At 39.8% G+C, this 25865-nt stretch overlaps 1 protein-coding gene across 3 annotated transcripts in view; it reads right to left on the bottom strand.

Annotated features, from left to right (window-relative positions):
* Nucleotides 1-25865, bottom strand: part of DST (dystonin) — a 397510-nt gene that overhangs the window by 79440 nt on the left and 292205 nt on the right. For all 3 annotated transcript variants that reach the window (XM_075268370.1, XM_075268369.1, XM_075268371.1), the window contains exons 60-61: nucleotides 25293-25788; nucleotides 23275-24743 (exon numbers count right to left, since the gene is read on the bottom strand). In XM_075268370.1, the coding sequence (XP_075124471.1) occupies nucleotides 23275-24743; nucleotides 25293-25788 (1965 nt within the window). The remainder of the gene's footprint in view (nucleotides 1-23274; nucleotides 24744-25292; nucleotides 25789-25865) is intronic.

Here is a 25865-nt window from a genome sequence, read left to right as displayed (position 1 = left end):
TTGTAGCTATATACACCATACATACTATATAAAATAGTCATATAAGTAGTGAGATAATTTTGCATTGTAGTATACAATACATAAAACAGTGCTGAAGTTAGGATGCCAACACCTGATGTAAATAATGGTGGAAGTAACCTATCCCTATGGTTAGTAGCACAATCATGATCCAAAACCATTTTTCACATTGTGACTCTTTATGTATGCCCTTGTCATAGAAAAGAGATCAGCAGTTTTCTGGCGTAACTTATACCGGAACTCTACGCCAGTGCCTAACTCCATTGTAGTGCACAGGTGTGCGACTGATTCAACCATGCATTACACCTCAATGAAATGCCAGTCTTAATAAATCTGCCCCAGTGGCTGTGCAGAAAATATGACCTATTCCATTTGGTCAGTCTCTGGATTGGAGAGATGGGGCCTAAGTTTCCATGCTGGTGATGACAGAAATCTGTGTCCTCCATAAAATTGTCATGTCCATGACTAAACTAAGATGATGTGCACACTGTACTGAATATACTACGTAACAGGATTACAATACTTGTCAACTTTAGTCTTCTTCTATACACAAAGGGATTAGTATAGCTGTCTGGCCAAATTATATTATATTCTACACCTCTCAACATAAACACACAAGTGAACCACACTCTACCTTTTAGACTTGTGATTAAATGGTGTCTAGCTTCTCTATAAGCTTTAAGTGTGATCAAAACGCTCGGTTTATAGGAATAATGAAGGTTTAATACATAAATATTTAATGCTATAACAAAAAGACAGCTGAAAAAGTCATTGGATTTTTAGTAGAAGTGAAAACTCAAAGAGTGGAAAACACAAAGTTAACAAAATAGTATAAAGGTCCCGGACAATGATATGCCCCCGGAATAATCTGCTCAGTCAAAACTAACTCTTTTAGCAATACATCATACAGCTTCAGGGTTATCTAAATGCATATGAAAATATTTGTTCACAGCACCACCCTAAGAGGTCACTCCCTATCTTCAGGCCTTTGATTCTACTCAAATACTACATTTGCTTTCTCAACCATCCATACAAGTTTTTTTAAAAAAAATCCAGAAAACTACTTATTAGTTGGCCAGACAATTTTACCTCTAAAATCCTGGTACTATGGAAAATGGCATACTGCACTAAACAATTGCAAGGAGAATTAGCAGGTGCAGATAACTAACAGAACCCGTAATGTCCGCAGGAGAACTGGACACTTTCGGTGCTATACTTTATTATGCGCTTTTAGCTTTGTTAATTTTACTTGTATTACTAAATATTCTGTATAGCTATTTTATACTAGCAATTTGCAATTACGGTTTTCTTCCAATCTAAAAAGACTGCAAGAAAGCTTGAATCGGTATAAAGCCTTACGATTGCATTAAATATTTTGACAAAACTGAATACAGACATGTTTTATTGTAATAAAGGCTTGTAGATTACACTACTACATGAATGAAAAATGCTGTAGGAGCAACAATACAACTCAAATTGGTCCAATACTAAATCTGTGATGTGCATTGGTTACCTTCACCTTGTGATCTGTCCAGAAATGTACTTACCTTGGCCTAAGTTGACAATGTGCCGAAAATTCAGCTTAAAGAGGATCTATCATTGGGAAAAAGTCATTTTTAGCTAAGCACATACTTGCATAGCCTTTAGAAAGGCTATTCCACACCTACCTTTTTATGTAAATCACCTCAATAGTTTTTGAATATGTCAAATTGTATTCATATTCTAATTAGCCTTCTCAGTGCACTCCAGAAGTGTCTGTGTCTGCTATTCTCTGTGTATGAGAGCAGGGAGATGAGTCATCATCACAGCAGCCTCTGCTCTCATATACATAGACAATAGCAGAGAGGGTGCACACAGACACTTCCTTCCGGGGTGCACGGAGAAGGCTAATTAGCATATCAATAAAACAGACTTATTCCAAATCTACTGAGGCAAATTACATAAAAAAGGTAGGTGTGAAATAGCCTTTCTAAAGGCAATGCAAGTATGGGCTTAGCTAAAAATGACTTTTCCCAATGATAGAGGCCCTTTAAGTTAGACGGTCTATTAAAAAAAGAATAGACAGTATACAGATGGTATATGTGTGACCTGAGATTTGCCTCCAAGCTCACAGCCCTCCACCCAGTCTCTACCCAAACAAGTGTCATACATACGGGGCCATAAAAAAGAATGGGTCAGTGCGCTACCTGTTAAAAAAAAACAACGTATAGCACATGGATCAAAACCACAGATGCATGCATGGAGTCTTAGGGCCAGTTTCACGGTAGTGTAATATGAATAAACCACTTTAGATTCATGGGCTGTGTCTAACATTCACTTAAATAAGGCTGAGTTGCAAAACTATACACAGTCCTTTTTTTTTCTGAGAAAAAGCAGGCATTTTTTTCCCACCCTCATGAAACCCTAATCATTAGTTAGAAGTCAGAAGAGACCCATAAAATTAGTAGTTACTTCTCCTGGGATCCCATAGATCAGTTTTAACGTTCCCTGCACTGGCACAACAGAATTACATTACACAGAACCTATTCAAGTCATGGGGTTGTCTGTACAATGCAGAACAGGTCTACAGATCATGAATAGGGGACCCTTCTCTATTCATTCATAAAATCTTAATAGGGAATGTCAAAATGGATTTCTACACGGGACAATTCCTAAATATAACTTTGTTTTACATGTCGGTAACATGTTTACTTTGTATTCCAACAGACCCTTGAGTATTTGGTGACCATCAATGTATGTCATGCAAGATAAGCTAGTACAGATTATATGAAATTGTTGCCTATTATTTTTTTATCATAATACATCACTTACAAGTGGTGTTAAAGTGACTTGTTTAAATAACTCCCACAACTCCTAGCAATGTTGGTATTTTCCACAAGGAACTGTTTCTCCCCCTCACCTCACCATGAACAATAAGGTCAGTGTACAACAACCCTGACACTCTCTTTAACAAGCAATGAAATAATTTGCGGTAGATTGCAGAAGTGCAGACCAAGAAGGAATAGTGCACGCACGCCAATTGTTTATATTTCCTTGAGAAAAGCGAAATATCACCATTGAACATGCCCTGCTAAGTGTATTGTTCCAGAGCTCAGACAATGGCCACTGTTCCCAGCAGCTGGCAATAATCACGGCTGGTAGATTGCTGCCATTTATGCATTGACCATGTAACCTTTCCAAAATGAGTCCTTATTAGCATTTAATCGATTGCTCTGTGCTAGAAGGCCCTGAGCGGACATCTGTTTAACACAGTTAGGCTGAGGATGCACATGTGGACTGGTTGACATCTGAACGGTTTACTGAAAATAGCTACTATGTGAAACATGAGGGTCTTAGTACAAGCTCCCAGTGCACCGTTTTAGCAGGACATGCTGTTCTAAGACCTCACGCTTAATTTAAAGGATGAAGGACAACATCAATACTGACAAATACAATCTTTCTGTGAAGTAGAATCTTAAATCATAAAATCTTTAGTTACCTTTGAACACAAACATTCGGTCGGTTCTTGCTGTCTTCTTGATGCTTTGGTCCTGAATTTACCGTCCCTTATAGGAATAGTTTTTGGCTGTGCCACTGTACACTTATGACATATAGAAGAACTGAGCACTACCAACGATTCAGCACGTGCCATTTTGATAGGTTTATGATCAGGCCTTGGAAGATCCGCATAGAAACTACTACCACTTGAAGTAGCGGAATGAACTCCATTGTAAACACCTAAACCATTCGACATATATTCTGGCTGACTTTTCATTTTGACTTGATCATGAGTGTAACTCTGATCATCTTCCTCAAACAAGTTAAGGCTATCCTCCAAATGAATATACTCCTCACAGGGTACAGAAGATTCACTATCCATATCCATGTCAGAATTAAGGGCACTGTGGAATTCAGGGCTCTTGTCGTCGGTAAGACTACAAGCAATCACGCTAAAATCTACGTCATTCTGGACTTTTGCATATAAAAGGAAAGGAGAATGTTGAGTAAAATCAGAAATCCCAGACAAAAACTTGTCCACCATATTACTACTTTCTTTACAAGGCAGAGGAACTTCTTGCCCTTCATGATCTATAATAGTTGTCTCTGCCTTTTCATCTCCGTCAACCTGAGGACTACACAGACCAGAATCATCTTCTGATGTTAAAGAATGTGTTTCCTTTCTACACGTATTCAAGGTGTCACTTGCAGGACTTTCAACATAAGAGTCTTCATTTCTACTGACATAGTCTGATAAATTTACAGGAATAAAAATCCTCCAGGATCTCCGGTGCTCCCTCTTGTCCGTTTTATGTCTATTTCTGGGTCCACCACCAGGACGGTTAATCTCTCTGTTCAGTTTGAGTGTATCAAAAATCATTTTCTCGTCCAGTTTGCTTGGTTCCAAATCCCGGTTTCTGAATTCACTGTTGCAGGCAAGGGCGCCATTGCTGCACAAAGTGCTGCTGTCCAGTGTTCTATTGCTATAAGGCAAAGTGCGATCTGTAAAATGCCTGGAGGTAAGGCTTCCTTTACTACCAGAGTCAATCTGTTCATTTAACCGGACTGTATCATAAATAGACCGCTGGGGTACATAACAATCTTCAATGTTTAAATCCTCTTCTTCTGGTTTTCCAACACATGTTGGATTTTGTCTTAAACAATCCGGCCTGCTTAATGGCTTACCCATAATTTAATAATCACGAGTGCAGTGACAGATAATATAAAAAAACCCAAAAAAACTAGGCAAATCTTAAGTTAAAAAAAACATTTGTGAAATAAAAAATATGCTGGAACATTTCTGATGTGTGATGAATGGCTCCACTTACTATCCATGTCAAGTTCACTAAGCAAAGATTATAAGGTGCTTCACTGAACCATTATCAGCATCAATAGCCATGACCAGACTAGTCAATTCCCTTTATTGTCTGAGCCTGCAAGTTACGGGATCCACAAATGAAAACATTCAAAGCAACAAGTAGAGTGGTCCAGAGATCCAAATCTTGTGCGGGTTATAGATCATCTGTAATCCATGAATATGGCTTGTACCAAGCAACCAGCAAGAATCAGTGCAGGTTTTTAAGAAAACCAAAGAAATGTCTTTATCCAGTGCCATATGAGACAGATGCAGCGGAACAAAGTGAAACCTTTATCCTGAGTCATCAGTTAACTCTTCTTTGGCAACAGTAAGTGATGCTCTTTGTCACCGAGTCCCTCTGAGTCCTGTGATCCTGCAGACAAGTGTACCCTGAGATGTAAGTCGTAGGACCAATGAAGTAGCAATCATCTATTTAGGCTGAAGGCACATAATGGGAAAGATTACCTCAATATTCACAGTCTTATGTCAGAAGCCACGAAGAAGAATTCTAAAGTAGAAGAGCGATAACTTGCTGCTCTGTTCAATCCAGTGTCTGCGATCAGCTGTGCAGCTCTTGTCTGGCTTCTCCTGAACTGACAGGCAACCTCCTCGCAGTGAGCCTAAGAAACGCCCTTCTGATTCCTTAAGCAACATCTGCTACTATCCCATTCGTGCTTGAAGCTATTATGCTATTGGTAGGTGACTGACCTCTTGGCACTGCCCCGTATGTTTCCTGCCCTGCACAGCTCCAATTTACAGCGGCTATTTACTTTGTGTTAAGTAGGCTGACTGAACAATACCTTAAGATTGAGACATGGCAGTGCCGATGACTGCTAACAGGATCAATGTTAAACTACACTTTCTAATGGAGAACTGTAGCAACTACTCGCTATGGGTGCAGGTTACACACAGAACTCAGAAAAACTGAGAACCAATGCATGAGAATACGATTGATCTGAAGACAATAAAGTGCATTATACAATTAAACTATAAAGATGTTATATATTAATAAGACACCATTCAATACACGCTTTGCTAGTAAAATGATGAAAATGTTTCCATATATGCCTTGAGTCAAATGGAAACAACTGATTTAGACTTGGGGTCAATGTGTGAATGAATGGTTAGTCTGGCCATGGTGACTCATAAGAAATACCATTAAACCAGCAAGTCTCCATCTATCAACATGCTGGAAAATGTATTTAAGTTATGGATAAGCTCCATAAGTTTGGTCCAATCAAATGACATAAATGGATCCATGATCTACGCATAGTACTGCTTATAAATGTGGCTTATTTTCAGTAGATGGTACTGCTGGCCTATCTCCTTCTGCCACATTATGGAAGAACATGTTTATTTGACATTGCACAGGTCCACACGATTTATTGGACTTCTGCTGACATCTACTAGAGTCTAGATGGACATTTTCAGGCTACGTTTTTTTACATGGGGGAAGCAGTAGTCTGAATTATGGTGGTAACATAGTAAAAAAAAATATGATGGTCACACTATTAAAGTAATGGAATTAAAGCATTAATGAATACCAAGGCTATATTATCCTGGTAATTCCTTAAAGGGGCTCTTCAGCAAAATCATGCTGATAGAGCCCCACATATGCGTGCATAGCCTTTAAAAAGGCTATTCAGGCACCGTAAAAGTTAAATTAAACCACCCCCCCGTTTTAAAATAATAACTTAAAAAAGAATTTGCTCTACTTACGGAACGTGCACCCTGGGCGGGCATTCAGGGTGCGCCGTCTTCTTCTTCCCCGCCTCTTCTTCCTCTGACGTCTTCGGGTCCCGTCCTCCTCCGGCGCTTGCTCGCGGACGCTGATAAAAAAAATAGCCCGGGCGCATGCGCAGTAGCACGCGGCTTCTACTACGGCTACTGCGCATGCGCCCAGGCTTTTTTTTTTTTTTATCAGTGTCTGCGAGCAAGCGCCGGAGGAGGACGGGACCCGAAGACGTCAGAGGAAGAAGAGGCGGGGAAGAAGAAGACGGCGCACCCTGAATGCCCGCCCAGGGTGCACGTTCCGTAAGTAGAGCACATTCTTTTTTAAGTTATTATTTTAAAACGGGGGGGGTGGTTTAATTTAACTTTTACGGTGCCTGAATAGCCTTTTTAAAGGCTATGCACGCATATGTGGGGCTCTAGCAGCATGATTTTGCTGATAGAGACCCTTTAACCTGGATACCTAGGTCCCAATGATCTGATAATAATAAATACAAAGTAAGAATAGCTATGACACTGTAGTTTGGGTGTTTCTTTGTGAATTTGTGTCTTTGGATCTGTCACCTAAATATTACATGATCGATAAATACTCAACATCTAAAAATGATGGATCATGTGACATAAATGACAACGGTGAAATAATGTCAAAAGCTGGACCCAGAATATTTATATGGGAATTGAGATTTCAAAAGTGTTTTCTTAAAGCCTTAGCTTGATTGATGCGGTCTGGACAATACTTGTGGGGAATCCCATTGTGGGGGATCCCATTCTCTCCATCTGTTCCTTCAATGAAGCAGATGACACTCTTTGAAAGGCAAGTCATACGATATAACTTGAACTTGTGTGAAAAACCAAAAACAATGATCTTGCCTTGTATGAAGCTGCTTATTTTACCAATGTGAATCCTGTCAACGCGACATCATTCACAATTAACTCCTGTATCCACTAATAAGAATATGCTGATAGAAAAAACTTTACGGGCTACTAGAGATGGTGATTTGTAGAGATAGTCCATCAATATATGTAATAAGATAACAAGAACATACATGAATGGTTACAAAAATGATTTACATTGTTTTCTAAAATGAGAGGATTGTGCGGGGATTATACAATGAAGAAAATAAATGAAAAGTAAATATTCTAACAACCTCAAGCCCAGTATTCTCCATTTTGCAATGACTAATTTGTATCTTAAGAGGCCTCTCCTTGATAATTAGAGGTGGCGGCAAATCTGAAGTAAAATGTTACAAGTTGAGCAAGCACAATACCACTATTAGTAAAAGGGTTCATTGGTGCAGTAAAAGGACTTGATGGCTTTCTACTAAGTTAATTAAAAGGTATTAAAAAATTTACTCAAACTGCAAAAATAATCCATGTATTAAGAAACTCTGGGCAGTGTTACTTTCCACACTGTTGAGACAGCTGTAAATAAATGTACTTGGGAAGCAATTCCCTTTTGTTCTATTTTTGCAGTTTCACAAAAATACAGTGAGAATAAAGCAAATAATCTAGTGCAGAAAATATAAGGAAGAGACTGAAGTCAGGTTTGTAGAGGTATATTGTATGCGAAGTAGGACAAATCAGAGATTGTGTTTCCAGGTCACAGAGAATGGCCAATAGTGCTACATTGTCTCATAGCAGATGCTACAGTATAACTATGCAGTGTCCATGTTCTATGTATACAAGTGGATTTTACCCATGCAGCGTCCTTCTGTCCACATCCTCTCTGATTGAACTTGGTAGACATATAGTACACTGTCAAGTTGGAGTAAAGTGAGGTATAGATATTTATTTGCTTCATAATGTTACGTATCTTTTAAGATTTTATTTGTTTACAAAATACACCGCTTTAGAGAGTGTGAAAAAACACATATTTTAACAGCATTCTTTTCTTACAACCTCGTAAGGATATTAGAAGAAACCTCTGATAATTACCAGTAATTACCTTCACATGACAGCCAGTATGTGCTTTAATATTTGTGGGAAAAAAAGAATCAGATACTTGTGTATATCTCTTGACTTGTTACAACAAAGGACACTGAGAAAGTCAATTGTAAAAGTCACAATTTAATAACCTAGGTTAAGGTCAGTGTATTGAACTATGGCATAACACCCACAAATACATCAGACCTATGAGTCACTAATTGTGTAAATACTAATAATGAAGCATTACCTAATACAAACTGCGCCCAGTCCAAATCTACACCACGCTCATGGATGACTTTAGAGTTCTTCCAGTTGTACATAAATACTGCAATACTTGACGAATGGTCCATATATTACTGTAATGAAGAGTGTTGCTCCAAGATCGGGTATAAAACTTAAGCCAGCCTTGTTCTCTCAGGACAATGTGTATGTACTATAAGTACCACCATATACAATGTAGGAAAAATTTATAAAGCCCTGTATGCTAGAATTATTTGGGGGGAAAAAGTTGCAAAAATGTGGGACTTTTTGCAAAGAAATTTTTACCAATTTATACATTTTTGCACTGCACACTCTACATTTGAAAAGTGGGTGAGAAAGTGGGTTTGGTTAGCCTGTCTAGGTGTCTGTACAAGTCTAGCGCAGCCTGTCATAGAAGTATACTGATCACAAGCCTGGGTACCTTCAATAGACCCATGGCTGTCATAGTAACAGATTGTTGCCCCCTGTTACTGGTGAAATGGTGCCTCAGCCAGGATTAATGCTTACAATCAGTGAGGGCACCGATTGTGGACATTGCTGTCGGGTCTCCGCTGTATCGCAGGAGTTGAACGGCCATCATGTTTAAAGAAAGGGTTAAAAAGTCACAAAGACTGCCACAATCTCAATGAAGCGACCAGTGGGGTAGAAAGTGGAGTAACATTTCAGGAGAGAAATGTTAGACTTACAGATGTGCCATTTTTATTAAACACTGTGTGACCTTTGATAAATTTTGTGCAAATTACACCAATACAGACCTTAAAACGTCTCCTCATGATGAATTCCCACCCCTCCCCCCACATGTACAAATTTAGAAGGTAGCATGCACTGTAACAAGTGGGGATGGGGCTATGGAGTGTCAGACATGCTGGGATGTGAAGTTTTCACACTGACTGAAAACTACAAATCTGTCCAATTGAACAGGCTTAGCAATGCAAACAAGGGTGGATGTGAAAAAATGCTATAGAACTGATAAGAAATTTGCACTGGAGCCTGACAGCATGTAATAAACAATGTTAAAGACTGCAATTCACTATTCTCCTTTAGAAACAGACTGATGGCAGAAAAAAATCACAAAAACCACATCTAGTCTGCTCTTACATTATTACCATTTTATCTTAGGAGAGACATTTGTTTATTCCAGGCATGCTTAAATTCACTTACTTAGATTTCCCTTCTACATCTAGCTGAAGTCTGAAGCTGTCTCATATTGGGACCTCTAAATCTGTCCCTTCTAAAGTTCTGGTTAACACTGAACTGTGACAACCTCATGGGCACTTCAACCTCCATTTGGCTCAGGATGGCTAAGGATCATTAGGACCACCACTACCACCATCATCATGCACACTGCAGTCCTCTCAGCTCTGAACCAACCTAGGAAGAGAGCTGGAAGATTTGGTGGAGTCAACAAGCCACCATGACCACTACTGTTTCTAGTTCTACTACTCCCAATCGCCAGGTTCCCCGTAACAGGCTGCTACATCAGGTTCCAAAAACATTGGGGCTGAGCTCTTAGATTGTCTAATTCCTATACAGTATATATACAGTGTGCCTCAGAAACCTCAATTATAAGACTCATAAGCCCTGGACACGGTGCCAAAATGCACCATTCCTGTAAAGCTTCCTGCTCCATTTGCCCTTTCCAGAGCTGACCATTGATTGCTCAGACTGGAACAGGGAGATAGCAACATACAAGGCTTAATCGATGCTCAAATGTAAATTCCAGGTCAACGTCCAGCAAAGCAGCTCCTCAAATAAGATTCTTACTTTATATTACAGGGGTATTGTACAGTAGATAGTCCATTTGTGTGGGCACTTGGAAAGTCACTGGTGTAGCAGTAACTGCTCTGTGGGCATCACACAGTGAAGTGGATAGGATTATTTTATTAACAACGTCACGATTTACACAATATGTCATGTGATTTACACAATATTTACACACTTGTTTTTTTTATGTGGCATGTACAAAGGTACAATATGAACATTTTTGTATTGACATTAATATTCGGTATACAAATCTTCAGGGACACAACTCATGGAGCAAAAGGGTTAAGAACTATTGCTGGATCTGTTCAGGAAGTGGCCCAGCAGTAAAGAGCCATTGTATTATCATCCTTGCATCTTGTACAGTTATAAAGCAGAAAACAGAGGGCCCTCAGTCTTATGTGGAACCATCAGCCAAAATTTGCCACTGCTGCCAGAGGACATTTGTATTAAGTGTTGCATATTTAGCTGTGATGTGGAAGATTATTCAACCCAAGGGAATACAGATGACACTAGAAGTCAGCACCATCTATAAAGTTTAAGCACTGTTTCCTAAATGTTGGGTCGTACAAGGGTTATATATTCAATGCTGAGTAACTTTGTTCGCATTTCAGAATATATAGTTTCCATGACAGGTAAAAAACAATGAAGTATGTATCCATCCTTTATGCATGTTTAATATTAAGTTCATATAATAAAACTGTCCATAAAATAATTGCATAGACCTGGACACTGTATTATTCTGCTCTGTGGCATGGGTAGGCTAAACCACGTCCACATTACATGTCAGTTTTGCAAAAAAGGTGCATATCACTAAAAAAAGAAAATGGTGTATGCGCTTAATAACTTAGGTGCAACCTGTAAAAATAAAACACACCAGAATTCCGGCACATACATGGTGTGGAAGACTAGTAACAGAGATACTAAATCAGGAATAGGATGGGACAAACAGACCAGGTCTAGCACAGGAATCCAAGGCCGGACAACAAAACAGGTAATAGAGATCCAAACATATTGGGAGGTAAGGAGACCACTGGTAGCAGATGTGTATTCATAGCAGTAGGCTCAGAGGTCGCCAGTAGCGGAGGTATGTACATAACAGAAGTATATATTCATTCACACAGGAATATATAGCAGAAGGACATAGACGTCCACATGGGGCAGGCATAAAAAAAGAACACAGCACAGATGTAGAAAGTGTATCAGGTGGCCAAGTCTGCAAAGAAAGGTATAGTATGCTAGAAAATCTTTGTTGTCAGTCATAAGTATGCTTAAATGCTATGGTCACCTTAGATAATTGTTTTGTGATACATTGCATGTATTTTGTGCTAAAACATTATTTTAGGTTTTTATCACTAATTTTGGACCAATTACGCTAGGTTCACATTAGCGTTCGGGTTTCTGTTCGTGGAGTCTGCTTGGGAACCCAATGAACGAAAACCTAATTCGTTACCCATGGAAACCTGCAGACCTCATATACTATAAAGGGGTCCGCCAGATTTACAAGTCCTGCTTGCAGGGCATTTCTCTCTGCATTTTTAAGGTGGGTTCAGAGACGGAAACCCTGAATGGAGAGTAAGCGCTAGTATGAACCTAGCCTTAGCTTATATAGCTTACACTTCAATACAAAGCAATGCAGCTGACCGGCTTACAGCTCTGTCTCCAGACACTTTCTCTCTTCTCCTGAAATATCTTCTAAACTATTTTCTGACCAATTCAAGGTTTAAGTGGGTAGAGAAGAGAAAGTGGCTGGAGACTGAGTCTTCGCACAGACAGTCAGACACAATCTGCTAGTGAATCTGATGAAGTGGGGTTTTTTAGTTAGCTTATTGTCGGCTTGCCCAGGTAGACTTGCCCAGGTAGACATCCAATTCTCTTAGGATCAGAGCTATAGCATTCTCTGCCCAACCACTCACTACTCTGAACTGAAGTATACTCCACCCAGGTAGCCATGAAAGGGGGGGGAGGGTTAGCAAGCAGTTTTATGCAAATAGGTGAGTGTGGCTGCATATATTACATGAAAAAAAAAAAACTAATGGTGTGCCCTGTTTTCCTTTATATCCATTCAGTAGTGAATGGTATTCCACAGCTTGCTAATGCATATACATGCCAGTTGTAAATATATTTATATATATATATATATATATATATATATATATATATATATATAGCCTTTAAAGGGGCTCTGTCAGCAAAATGTTGCTGTATGAGCCCCACATATGCGTTAATAGCCTTTAAAAAGGCTATTCAGGCACCGCTAATCTTATTTTAAACCCCCGTCCCGTTTTAACATAAAACTATAAAAACATATATGTAAATCATACCTGAATGTGCACTGACGTCATCTTCTGGCACGCCTACCTCTTCTTTCTTCTTCTTTCGGCGACGCCCTCCGGTCCTGGCTCTTCCCGGCTTCATCTTTATCTTTTTCTGGCAGTTCAAATCCGAATGGTTGAAATCTGGCGCGTGTGCAGTAGCGCTACCTCAGGAGCTACTGCACACACTCCGGCGCCATTTTTCTCAATGGCAGTGCCGCCAGAGTGTGCGCAGTAGCTCCTGAAGTAGCGCTACTGCGCACGCGCCGGATTTCAACTAATCGGATTTGAACCGCCGGAAGAAGATGAAGATTAAGCCGGAGAAGAGCCAGGACCAGAGGGCGTCGCTGAAAGAAGAAGAAAGAAGAGGTAGGCGTGCCAGAAGATGACGTCAGTGCACATTCAGGTATGACTTACATATATGTTTTTATAGTTTTATGTTAAAACGGGACGGGGGTTTAAAATAAGATTAGCGGTGCCTGAATAGCCTTTTTAAAGGCTATTCACGCATATGTGGGGCTCATACAGCAACATTTTGCTGATAGAGCCCCTTTAATGCATAATAGCTGTACTTTATAGGCAGCTGAGAAGCAGTGAATGCACTCTAGATTCACATTACAGGATATTTTCTAATTCGTCAAACGATCTACTGGTAATTATGTATTTAATCCAGCTGACATACTTTCTAGTCTGAGCATGATGTGATAGTACGAGGTGGAGTATAAAGCTATCTGGCAGCTGGCAAGCACAGTCTATGTTACACCAAGCTCCGCAAATAATTCTGGTGAACTGTGTCATTTTTAGTTAAATAAAACTGCCATAGTCTTATTATCTGATGTATTATTCCCATAATGCTTTCACTGCTTTCTGCTGAATAAAACCAGCTCAAGCGTATGTTTATAAGTTATTTCTCAGTAATGCCACTTCCCTTAATTCACAAGCATATTTGATGTCATTTTCTTGCGAGCCCCCATGTAAAATCACTGCATTTGCTGGCACAGGTATTTTTGAACAAAGTAAATCAGTCTATATATTTCTACTAGCTTCTACCTGCGACTTCGTCTGCGTGTTGTTGGTGTCGATGATCCGCATATATTCAGCAAATTGCTGCCGTCAATGGTTTGCCTGCTCTCAAGCTGTCCTACTGCTGAACTTGTTCCTCACGCCGTGCCTGAGATTGTTCCGGGATCTCAACAACTCGCTGGGACGCCATATAATGAGTATATAATGAGTGTGTTGTTGATGATCCGCATGCTCCGGTGTTTCAGCAGCTGTCAAGCTGGCCTGCCGTTGAACTTGTGGCTTGCGCTGTGCGTGTGATTGTTCCGGCATCTCAGCAGCTGGCTGGGACGCCATATAATGAGCGTGTTTTTGGTGTCGATGATCTCCCTCAGCTCCACTTGAGGAGAACTCTGTTGACTTCTGGCTACCTTCAGAGCTCTCGTTGTTTTAGAATTCTGCAACAAATTAGATGTTCTTTTTCCAGACATGTTTAATATTAGCAGACTGCCAATTTGGATTAAAGGTGTTTTCCCAACCAGTGTGTCAGCACTGCCTGGAGCAGATCAGGTAATATGCAAATGCATGTACACAATGGACTGAAGGCTAACTGTGTGTTTACAGACATAACAGACCAGGCTATATCAGCCTGCTGCCAAGAGCAGTTTAATATAGTATATGAACATAAATTCATAACATAAAAGTCGTGAAGCCATGTCATTTAACCTATGAGTTAATCAATTTTCCAAACTATCTATGTATCTATGTGCCAAATTTCATCCAAATCCATTCAGTCGTTTTTGCGTGATCGAGTAACAAACACACAAACATCCAAACATCTAAACATCCAAACTTTCACGTATAATATTAGTAGGATTATAAAACAACCCCTTCACTTTAGGCCACCAGTGAGCTTCATGTTTCCTGTTGTAGTGTCAGGAAACCAATAAGGGATGAATTTTATGAGCAGACAAATACCAGGGATACTCTAATTCTAGTTTCTTCGTAGCATTCCCAAAAGCAAGACATAGGAGTTTGAGCGAATGTAAGCATACCTCCATCAATACAAAGTTTATATCTGTCAGTACTAATAAATACATTTATTAATGACAGGCTTCCTTAGGTGAGCCTGATCTATCTAGCTGTATTGCTGGTTTAATATGCTTAAAATATGCTAAAATTATGCTGATAGAGCCCCACATATGCGTGAATAGCCTTCAGGCACCGGTAAAATTATATTAAACTAACGACCCCCCCCCCCCCCATTTTAAAATAGAACCCTAAAAATGAATATGTTAAACTTATCTATCGTGCACAGTGGGCGGGCATTCAGGGTCCGACGGCATCTTCAGCACGCCTCCTCTTCCAGCGATGTCCTTGGGTCCCGTCTTGCAAACTGGCTTGCAAACTGCCATTGATAAATAATGTCGCCGGTGCATGCCCAGTAGTAGTAGGACATCGCTGGAAGAGGAGGCGTGGACCCTGAAAGCCCGTCCACGATAGGTAAGTACAACATATTCTTTTTTAGGGTTTTATTTTAAAACGGGGTGGGGGTGGGGGGGTTAGTTTAATATAATTTTACCGGTGCCTGAATAGCCCTCTTAAAGGCTATTCACGCATATGTGGGGCTCTATCAGCATAATTTTGCTGATAGAGCCCCTTCAACTCTTTTGACAGACTCCCTTTAATACCGTAGCAAACACAGTTATGTTCTTTGTCCCTGTAGATACTGCATCTACACAACTGAAAACTTGAAGGCTAGTGGAGCAATTTTTAGTCAATGAGCCTAGATGTAACTTCATATAGCATCAGCATAATTTTATATACTAGAAACCACAAAGCAATAGGCAGGTTTCTGTTGCTTAAACAAACACTTGTAAAAAATAAAATATAATAAATTCGCTGTACAAACCTAAAACCCCTTAATTTATAACCCAGTGTTCTGGCTAGAATAACAGAATATCCTCTTGTCTGAACAGTTTTATATGGGATGATATAATTTTGGAAAACAACCATGTTAAAGTGAAGTTTATCCTGTCCAACAGTGTGAGTATTGTCAGCCTAGTTTCCATGTGTTAATGAGGAGGGGGTGCAGGGATACACTGCACAAATGTAAATTTGCTGACTATATATCCATTATACTCAAAGGTGGAGCTTTAAGACGATCTCTATTTTCGAAAATCCCCCCAAGTCTTCCTCTCAGCACAGAATTTACAATCTCTCTTCGCCATCTATGTCTCTATCTATGTTTGTTTTCTTTGCAAGCTTCCACCTGCATAAGTGGAAAGCCAAAACTTGTCATTGCAGAATGAAACTCTGTATTATATAGCAAAAGGAACCTCATGTATTCACACGTGTATTTGTAGTCACATGTACTAAACAATGGTCATCCTGACACGAGACCTATAATAGAGGCAACCTTAATAGAGCAATGCAGAATACAAAAAGAGGATTGTGCAAGATGAGAACTAACGCTATGTTCACACCAGACTGATATAACAGCACTTACACTTGTAGCCCAAGGGGACTCATTTACTATAACAGGGTCTGTCATTTATAAACTGTAACTGGTAGAGGAAAAAGTCATCCGTGCAGGGATTTTTTCCTCAACCAATTGTCGGCAGACTCTGTGACAGAGTTTCCAACAGACACTATGGCGCAGATGTGAACCTATCCTTAACATATGGGGTAGATTTATGAAAATGGTTTTGAAGAAAAACTATCTTTGTTGCTCATAGCAACCAATCACTACCCAACTTTTATTTCCCAAGAACGCAGTAAGAAATGAAAGCTGCATGATTGGTTGCTATGAACAATAAAGACAACTTCATAAATCTCTCTAACAGTTTGCACATGTATCGCCAACTAATAAAACCATCTACATGCAGCCAATGAAGTTGCCTTCAATCTGTAATATTTGTTTAAGAAATTGTGCATAAATCAATAGTACAAACAAATATAAGAATCTCTTTAATATTTCTTCTCAGAAAAAAAATCACATATCACATATCAAGCTCCTTGCCCTCTCCACTTCCTAAACTGTTCTTTCACTGTAGAATCCATTTTTCTATCTTGAAGGGGCTCTATCAGCAAAATTATGCTGTATGAGCCCCACATATGCGTGAATAGCCTTTAAAAAGGCCATTCAGGCACCAGTAATGTTATTTTAAACCGCCTGCCCATTTTCAAATAAAACTATAAAAACAAAGAAGAGCCAGGACAGGAGAACGTCGCTGGAAGAATAAAGAAGAGGAAGGAGGGACTGAAGTCGGATCGGATCAGGCACGACCGCCCAGCGTGCATGCAAAGGTATCATTTACATATATGTTTTTATAGTTTTATTTAAAAACGGGCGGGGGTGTTAAAATTAGATTACCGATGCCTGAATAGCCGTTTTAAAGGCTATTCACGCATATGTGGGGTTCATATAGCATAATTTTGCTGATACAGCCTCTATATCAACAAAAACGGACAAATAGCACTAGAGCCCACTGGGGAGGATACTTGGTGAACAAGAAAATATATACCATATAATGGCCAGAAACAATGCTACTCCTAGTATACACACACAAAATATTATCCTTAAAAGTCACCTGTAACAAGACGTATGCTTCAACTTAAAAAACTCCTAAAATATTTCTGAAATATGGAGATCTAGAAGTTACTAATATGGTCCACTTAGTATAGGTGCCTTGAGTCAAACAAGAGTGAACATCGGTTGTGAGTAGGGTTGAGCGATCGGGAAAGATCGGATCCCGGTGGGCAATCGAGCAAATTTCACGATCGCGATTGGGATCGGCCGGAAAATGATTGGAAATCGGATTTTAAAATCGATCCTGAAATCTCAAGATAAGCTCAACCCTAGTTGTGAGAGCATTTGTTGTGTTGACAAGTCATCATTCCTGCATGTAATGGGGCTGACTGACTGAATGGCTCTGCTACTCATGTAATAACCAAGGCAGCTGCCTTCTTGTCACTGACAATGCATGCCCAGACTCGTGTGTCGAGCGCGGGATGAAAAGGGGACTTGAGACTGACAGCAAGAAATCTGGGCCTCTTTGTAAGTGGACCATTTTAGGAACTTAGAGACCTCCCTATTTTAGACAGGTTCCAAAATATTCTTTTTTGATCTGAAAAACCCTTTGATCTTCTCTAGATCCCACACCTTAAGATTGTCTACGTTAGATGTCTGCTGATGTCTCTACAATCTTCCTTTATCTACATCAACCTCTAATCCCCCCCCCCCCCTCCTTTATTTCTTTACCTTTGACATCTTCTATTTTCAAATCAGAACTTTACAGTGGAAACTTGGGCCTGGGAAGTACTTGCTTATGTGTTTTAAGCTTGTAATAAATCTATGTATATAAATTCTGTCATATTTGGCATCGTGGTTATAGACTATTAATAGATAAATGTCCTACTCACTAATCACTCAGAAGCTCAAAAGCTACCACTTACAGCAAAAGTGAAATAAAATCAAATGTCATGTAGTTATGTGGAAAAAGAAGCCAAAGCCAAATAGTACACTACTAGTGTGGTTACACGGGGGCTTGTGGCTACAATCTTCCTCGGCTAGTGGAAAATCATTATGATAAGTTTAGTCTGGTTACTTTAGTACATACAATGATCTTAATTAAAAATGCTTCCCAGAAAGGAAAGACTGTAGTCGGACAAGTACAAGCTAGTGATGTGACAGACGCTATAGGAAGGGGTCTACATTGTTAATAGTAAGTGGCTGACATACACACAGGTGTGCTGCAGAGTAAAGATCTTTCCAATAACAACCACACATGAGCCACCTTCACACGGAGATCACACGGGGCAAGAGGGGGTGGATTTTGACGCCGAATCCACCTCAAAATCCGTCCCCTCACAATAGAGGTCTATGTAGACCACTAGCGTCCTTTTTTCCATGAGCGGTTTGTTCCCGCTCACGGAAAAATGAAGCAAGCTGCCCTTTCTTCAGGCGGATTCCGTGGCTGATTCAGCCCCGGCGTCCGCCTCGCGACAGCACCCTCCGGACTAGGCCCATTCATTTTAGCCTACAACGGAGCGGGAAGCCGCAACTGTCAGAAGCCGCGACAGGCACATTATGGTCCTATTCTGACGCAGCTTCCCACGTCAAAATCAAGACCAAAATACGCAGTCTCTAGCCCTGTGTGAACTAGCTCTTACTTTGGAAGAGTCACCATTGCAAATTTACATAACTGTATTAACTGTATGTTTATTCCCCTCCCTCTTCTGTTCTTATCTCAACCTTTATTTCTCAATTTCATAGGTATAACAATATAATAAAAGGTTTGTCAACTGAGATTATATATATACCGTATATAAATCAGAGCATAGTGTGGGAATGTATGTGCTGGTACTAAAATACCTGTATATGATTGATCACAAGAAACCAGTAATATGGCTGCAGTTATTTCAAAGTAGCAGGAAAATCCCTCTGAACAAACTGGAAAAAGGGGAATAAATATGCAAACCAACGAAAGAATACTACCGCAAGCATATTCTACCTCACAGGAGTTAACTGTGAGTGGGGTCTAAGACCCAACTCCAAGGCCCCAACAATAAAAAGGAAAAGAAAAATGGGTTATTCAGCCACATCTCCAAAAATGTAATGTTTAAAGTGCTCTATGAAGCCATTATCAAGGATAAGATAGTTCTGCACCTTGTCCTCATGAAGGGTCATAAATACAGCACTGTATGTAGCCATATTTATGTAACACGTTTTTCAACATGGCAGCCAGCAGCTAAAGGTGGAGGTGTACACTGTTGTTATCCATACATTTAAGAAGAGTATGAACACCAGAGCAAAAAGACAATTTCATGAAGTCTCATCCAATATTTTTTGACTCTTTGCTATTTCACTTTAAACCCACCATGATGTTTCCTCTTTGTTGAGAACTAAGGCAGATGCAGAGAGATAATGTAGTGTTTTTAGTAAAGGTGACAAGTAATTTATTATGAGGTGTGATCCTACATAGAGCTGACGTAGGTTTGCACCACTTTTGTGACAATTGCAGGTTTATAACTGTCAGGTGGTTTTTCCACCATATACTAGCCCCATCATGTGAGGATGAAATAATTCTCTTTCCATTAGTGCCCTCTAAAATCCTCCTGTTGCAGCAAAGGGAGGTTATAAATGTTTGTAGGCATAAAAGTCATATGTAATTTACCCTAAATAGTCAACGGACGCGGGGATAGCTTCAACCTAGTCACACTGATCCCTTACTGATCGCACCTCCCGGGTATGACTGACACTTCCCTCACAGTCCCCTCATTCCCTGACGTCACAAGGAAGATGTCACTCACATTTAGGAAGTACGATTAGTTACACAAAATACTTAATAAAAGTTCCCAAAATGGGGCTACTCGGCATAGAAACAATGCCAATAAACACTATTCTACAGTATAGGGGAACCCTGGCTGCAGAGTAATATAAAAATGTCAAAATACAGATTGTCTCTCTGACAATGAATGACCTTTACTCGGTTGATCTATTCTCTCTACAAATAATACTCACTTCACATCTTGCTGTGAAACTCAGCTATAAATATTTGCAATCCCCCAGCTTTGAAACCACTCCAGAAGTCATGCTGATTCATCACTAAAATACCAGAAGCCTTATTTTTACTACACTTCTCCTGGTATGGCTGAACCACAAATGCACTGTGATCTCATACACGTTCATGTACTTTGGATCTGATGCCTCATTTTCAGAAATAAAGCTGAATGCAGTAAAATTATCATGAAATACAGCAGTTCAGGGAAATAGGCATGGCAGACACAATAGCTTAATTATTAAGACGGTAAATCTGCAGGATTATTGGCAGGACAACATCCATCTAGCTCAGGGGTCTTAAACACGCAGCCCCCTGGGGCTGAAATATGCCACCACTGCTAAGGGGACATTAAACTGTATGGACTTATTGGACAATAAATTTGTATTGTATACAATTTGTAAGAATGTGGCCCTTCAACTGCGGTCCATTTGCCCGATCTGATATAGCATGTTATTATATCCAAGAACTGACATTACAGAACAGCAAATCTAGGGCTCTTGTACAAACATATTGTGTAAGTTTTATGAAGACTGGTATTTCCCCTATGCCAGCAGAAGGTACACCTCATTTATAACGCGGCGCACACCTTCGTATAAAAGAGGCAAACCCTCTGCCAGGCTGCGCTCATGAAGTGAAACCAGTGCCAACTCATAGCTGTCTAAATTTCCAGCATCATTTCCATAAGTTTTTTTTGGCATAAAGAATAATATTTCTGAAACTTGCAAAAACAACAGTCCCCTCAAAATATGGAGTTCGACAGGGCTCAGTGTTATCCCCAAAATTGTTTGCAGTTTACATGTTTCCATTAGGCAAATGAATCCAACGTCATGGCCTGGCCTATCACTGCTACGCAGATGATACCCAAGTATACATATCCTTCAAGCCTGTAGTCAATGACCCATCACCAGCCATAAATCATGCCGAGTTGGACTACAAGAATGGATGTATTTCAACTGGCTAAAGCTGAACATATACAGATCTAAAGTTCTCATGGCTAGAAGTCAGCGCTTAATGGCAAAATGGTGACTTGTACATTCATCACCCCTATCCGTAGGAAACATAACGCTTCAAAGCTTAGACTATGTACAAAACTTGGGCATAGTTATTTATGGGGAACTGTCTCTCAAGGACCAGGTATCATTTATTATCAAATTATTGTATTTCCACCTGAGAAACACTGCAAAACTCAAACACCTTATTCCAACAAAAGATCTGCCCCTGGCTGGTCCATGCCTTCATAACTTAGCGCTTGGACAACTGTAGAGCCCTAAACATAAGTCAACCAGATAAAGAAATACATTGCCTTCATCTAGGCCACAATGCTGCAGTGGGGTTAACAAGCAAACAACCCTGACGTGTTCCCATAACCCCTCCTATGAGTGCACTCACTGCCTGAAAGATGGAGAATAACTTTCACATTTTGTTTGATGATCTTCAAATCCGTAAACAACTTTGGTCCTGACTACTTCTTAAGCGCCATAATCTTTGCCTCCCTTTCAGATCAGCAAGCACAAATACACTGTCCATCCTCGTACAATAGTTTAGGGAAGCTGGAAGCTTGGGTAGAGAAATGGCAGGTGAGCTTTATTGTGGATAAATGTAAAGTTATGCACATGGGACATGGAAAAAAAACTATGTGTTAAATAATAAAACACTGGCTAAGACTACTGCTGAAAAAGACTTGGGACATTGGTGGCAGAAAACGTAATTTTACCAACCAATATCATGGGTTGCAGTAAGAGAGTATAGATGCTCACATCAAGAATATTGTTTGTTTTTTTTGTCCAGATAGATCACTGAGAAGGCCACATGTAGAATACTACGCACAATTTTGGGCACTTGACTATAGGAAGGATGTAGCTGAAATGGAGTGGTTGCAACGGAGGGCAACCAAGATAAATAAGGAAATGGGTGGATTAGCGTATAAAGACAGGTTATCAAACTTGGAGTTGTTCAGTTTGGAAAAAGACATCTTAGGGTGAGTTCACACTGAGTATACGCCAGCTTATTCTGAACGTAAAACACGTTCAGAATCAGCGGCGTATAAAGCAGTTCCCATTAATTTCTATGGGAGCCGGCATATGAACGCTCCCCATAGAAATGAATGGGCTGCTTTTTTCACTACGACTGCTCCCATTGAAGTGAATGGGAAGCGCTCACGTGTACGGCTAGCTCTGCTCATGCCGAGACGTACACACGAGCACTTCCCATTCACTTCAATGGGAGTGCTCGTATGCCAGCTCCCATAGAAATGAATGGGAACTGCTTTATACACCGCTGATTCTGAACGTCTTTTATGTTCAGAATAAGCTGGCGTATACTCAGTGTGAACTCACCCTTAGAGGTCACCTAATTATTATGTACAAATATATGAATGGAAATATGATTTCTTTACATCTAAGCCTGTAACTGTGAAAAGGGGGCAACCTACATCTAGAAGAAAAAGGATTTTGCCATAGTAATAGATTAAGCTTCTTTACAGTAAGGGCTAGTTCACACGGAGTTTATGGGCGCGCATTCTGGCACGTATACACGTGTCAGAATGTGAGCGCTCAAAACAGATCCCATTCATTTCCCGTAATGACCCATTGAAATGAATGGGATATGTTTTGAGCGCTCACATTCTAAAATGTGTATACGTGCCAGAATGCGCGCCCGTAAACTCCGTGTGAACTGGCCCTTAGAGATGAGACTATGGAATGTTGATCCAGGGACTTAGTCCAAATGACATTTTTGAATTTGGAAGGAATTTTTTCCTCTGATGGGGAAATTGGCATCAGCCTAGAGGGGTTTTTTGCCTTCCCTTAATGAGAACATGCCAACATATATTTTAGAATCATGCAACAAAATCTTACATCCTTACCGTAAAAATGTTTAGCTGTTGATTAATAATATCTGTCTCCATTCCCACAGCACCTTGAGATTCTTCATGTTCCTCTACTAGTCCAAGCTGGTCAACAAATTGTCTTAACGTGCTATAAAATGCTTCTATTCGGGTAAGAGTACCATCAATGTTCTCTTCTCTGGATTTCGCTCGGTCAAGAAGTTTATTACACTGTTTATTTAAGGCTTCCAGATCCCTCTTGATACCAATAAGATCAGGAGATGACTCTGTGGTCAACATCATCTTACATGTCTTGTTGGCATTGTCATTAGTCATTATGAGATCTCCAAGTTTCTGGAGGAATTTATTAATGTCTTGCTTCTGAGCTTGTAATGTATCTCTATCCCTCCCAATTGGGGACATGCTGTCAAGTTCATCATCCAACTCTGCAAACTGTGCAAACATTTCTCGAATGCTGTTCTGGAAATGTCCAATTCCTTGCAACTTAGTTTCTAAAAATGAACATTTTTCTTCTGTCTGCTCGCTGATAGTCTTATGCTTTTGTTGAAGTGACTCTGCTTGAAGAAGAAGATCAGAAACCCCTTCTGTGTGTGAAGCTTCTACCACCAATTCTTGAGCCAATCTGACGCAGCGTTCAACTTGAGGTTTTAAGCCCTGGAGAGCTTTTTGTTGTGTTTGCATTATGGTCAGTTGCTTGTTGCTATATGCTTGAGCCCCAAGGGATTCATGAATTTCTAAATGTTCTTGTGCCATAACCAGTTGGTTGTCAGCCTCTTTAACGGAGTCCTGATAATCTTTTAGATGCTGTGCCATGTTCTCCAAAGTGTCTCTTTTATTTTGCAAGTTGTCAATGAGGGATTCCATTTTGTTGTTTAACATGGCACTCTCATCTAAGACTATTTCTTTATCCACCTGGCAAGAGCTTAATAAACTATCTGTTGCGCTCTTTAGCATCTCCATCATGCCACGCTGCTTGTCAACACTCTTCTGGATAGCTTTCACTTCTGCAATTGACTTATCAATAGCCACAGCATCTACAGAAGGCTTCAATTCACTTACTTTATTGTGATGCTCCTCAACCCATGGCAGAATGTTATTTACTAGGTCTCTATACTTTATAGCCTTCTGCTGGCAATCTATTAAATTGTTTACCCTGTCAGATATCTGCTTATTGATGTCTTCCCATTCACCTTTAAGCATGGAAAGCTGACTCTGAAGTTTGATCTTGTCTTCTCCTTCTGTTTTTTGCAAGAGTTTTTCACCTTCTACTATGACCTTCTCAAAGACATCATGTTGGCTATTCAGAGAGTTCTGCATTTGTTTTGTCTCTGTAATTGATGATTTCAGAATATCAAGGTTGGCTGAAATAGGCACTGCCTCCTTTTGTTCTTTTTTCTTATTTTCTAGCCAGGTCTGGAAATCTTCAGACATTTGATGAAATTTTTGAGAGCTGGCAAATGCAGACTGTAATTGTTCTACATGGGAAGCTATAGATATAAAAGCATACGATTAATACATGAAATTACAGAAAATAGCAATGCTAAAATAAGAATCACATCAGCTTATTGTAATCCCAATGGTGCTGTGTCCTTACAACAGGTGTCTCCCTATCCACTGCATAGGGATTAAGTGTCTTATTGCTGGGGATCTAATTCCTGGGACAATCATAAGAGCATATCCCCATTTGAATGGAGTGGGAGTATACAAACATGGGCACTCCATCAACTTCTATAGAAATAATAGCACACAGTAATGGTCACATGCATGTGACATACACCTTTCATTTTCATACAACTGAGTGATTAGACATTATCATGTAAATACCTAACAAGTGTTATTAATGGGGAAGTCCAATGTACAGAAAATCTGGATATTTATGTAGATGCTTCAGTCAATAATGGAAGCAAAAAGAAACTAACAAAATTATTAAAAATTGAAACATTAAGAATGTAATATATTCTAGGCAAAGTATTGGAAGAAACTGGCTCTAGCTTTCATCAACTATTAGACTGAACAACACTGGACCACACACATACCTGTTTTTTGTTTCAAATCCATAAAGGGCTTTTCAACACTGTCCATCTGCCTATTCAACTCCACTTTTAGGTATTCCTCAGCTACCAAATGAGCCAATTCATCACATAACACTCTGGCACTTGCAATGTTTGCCATCTCTTGCTTTATTTCTTCCTGGACCTGCGCTGCAGTCTCTAGCTTTACTTTTACAGCACTTGGGTCTGAGCTCAGTGTGATATTGCTGTTCAGTTTGTTATTCAAGGCACTTAGTTTCTCAGAAAGACCATTCAGATGGTTTTGGTAATCAGTACTTTTTACAATAGCTTGGTCAATTCGGGCACATCTGTCATTCAACTGTCCAGTTAGACTTTCCCATTTACATGCCACATCTGCTATCTGCTTCTTTACAACTTCATCACAGGAAGGGAGGTCTCCAGGTCGGCTAAGGATCCTCTGTCCAGAGCTGTTCAGCTGTTCATACTGTTGTTTTCGTGCATCAAATTCTTTTAGGAGAATCTACAGTAAATACATAAATAAGAAACATCACACAATGCATAGAATCCAAGAATGATTTGTAGGCTTTTCATATTCAT

The sequence above is a fragment of the Leptodactylus fuscus genome, chromosome 3 (genome assembly GCF_031893055.1).
Source record: "Leptodactylus fuscus isolate aLepFus1 chromosome 3, aLepFus1.hap2, whole genome shotgun sequence".
Lineage (NCBI taxonomy): Eukaryota > Metazoa > Chordata > Amphibia > Anura > Leptodactylidae > Leptodactylus > Leptodactylus fuscus.
The sequence above is the reverse complement of the archived record's forward strand: the minus strand, read 5'-3'. Positions and strand labels throughout refer to the sequence as shown.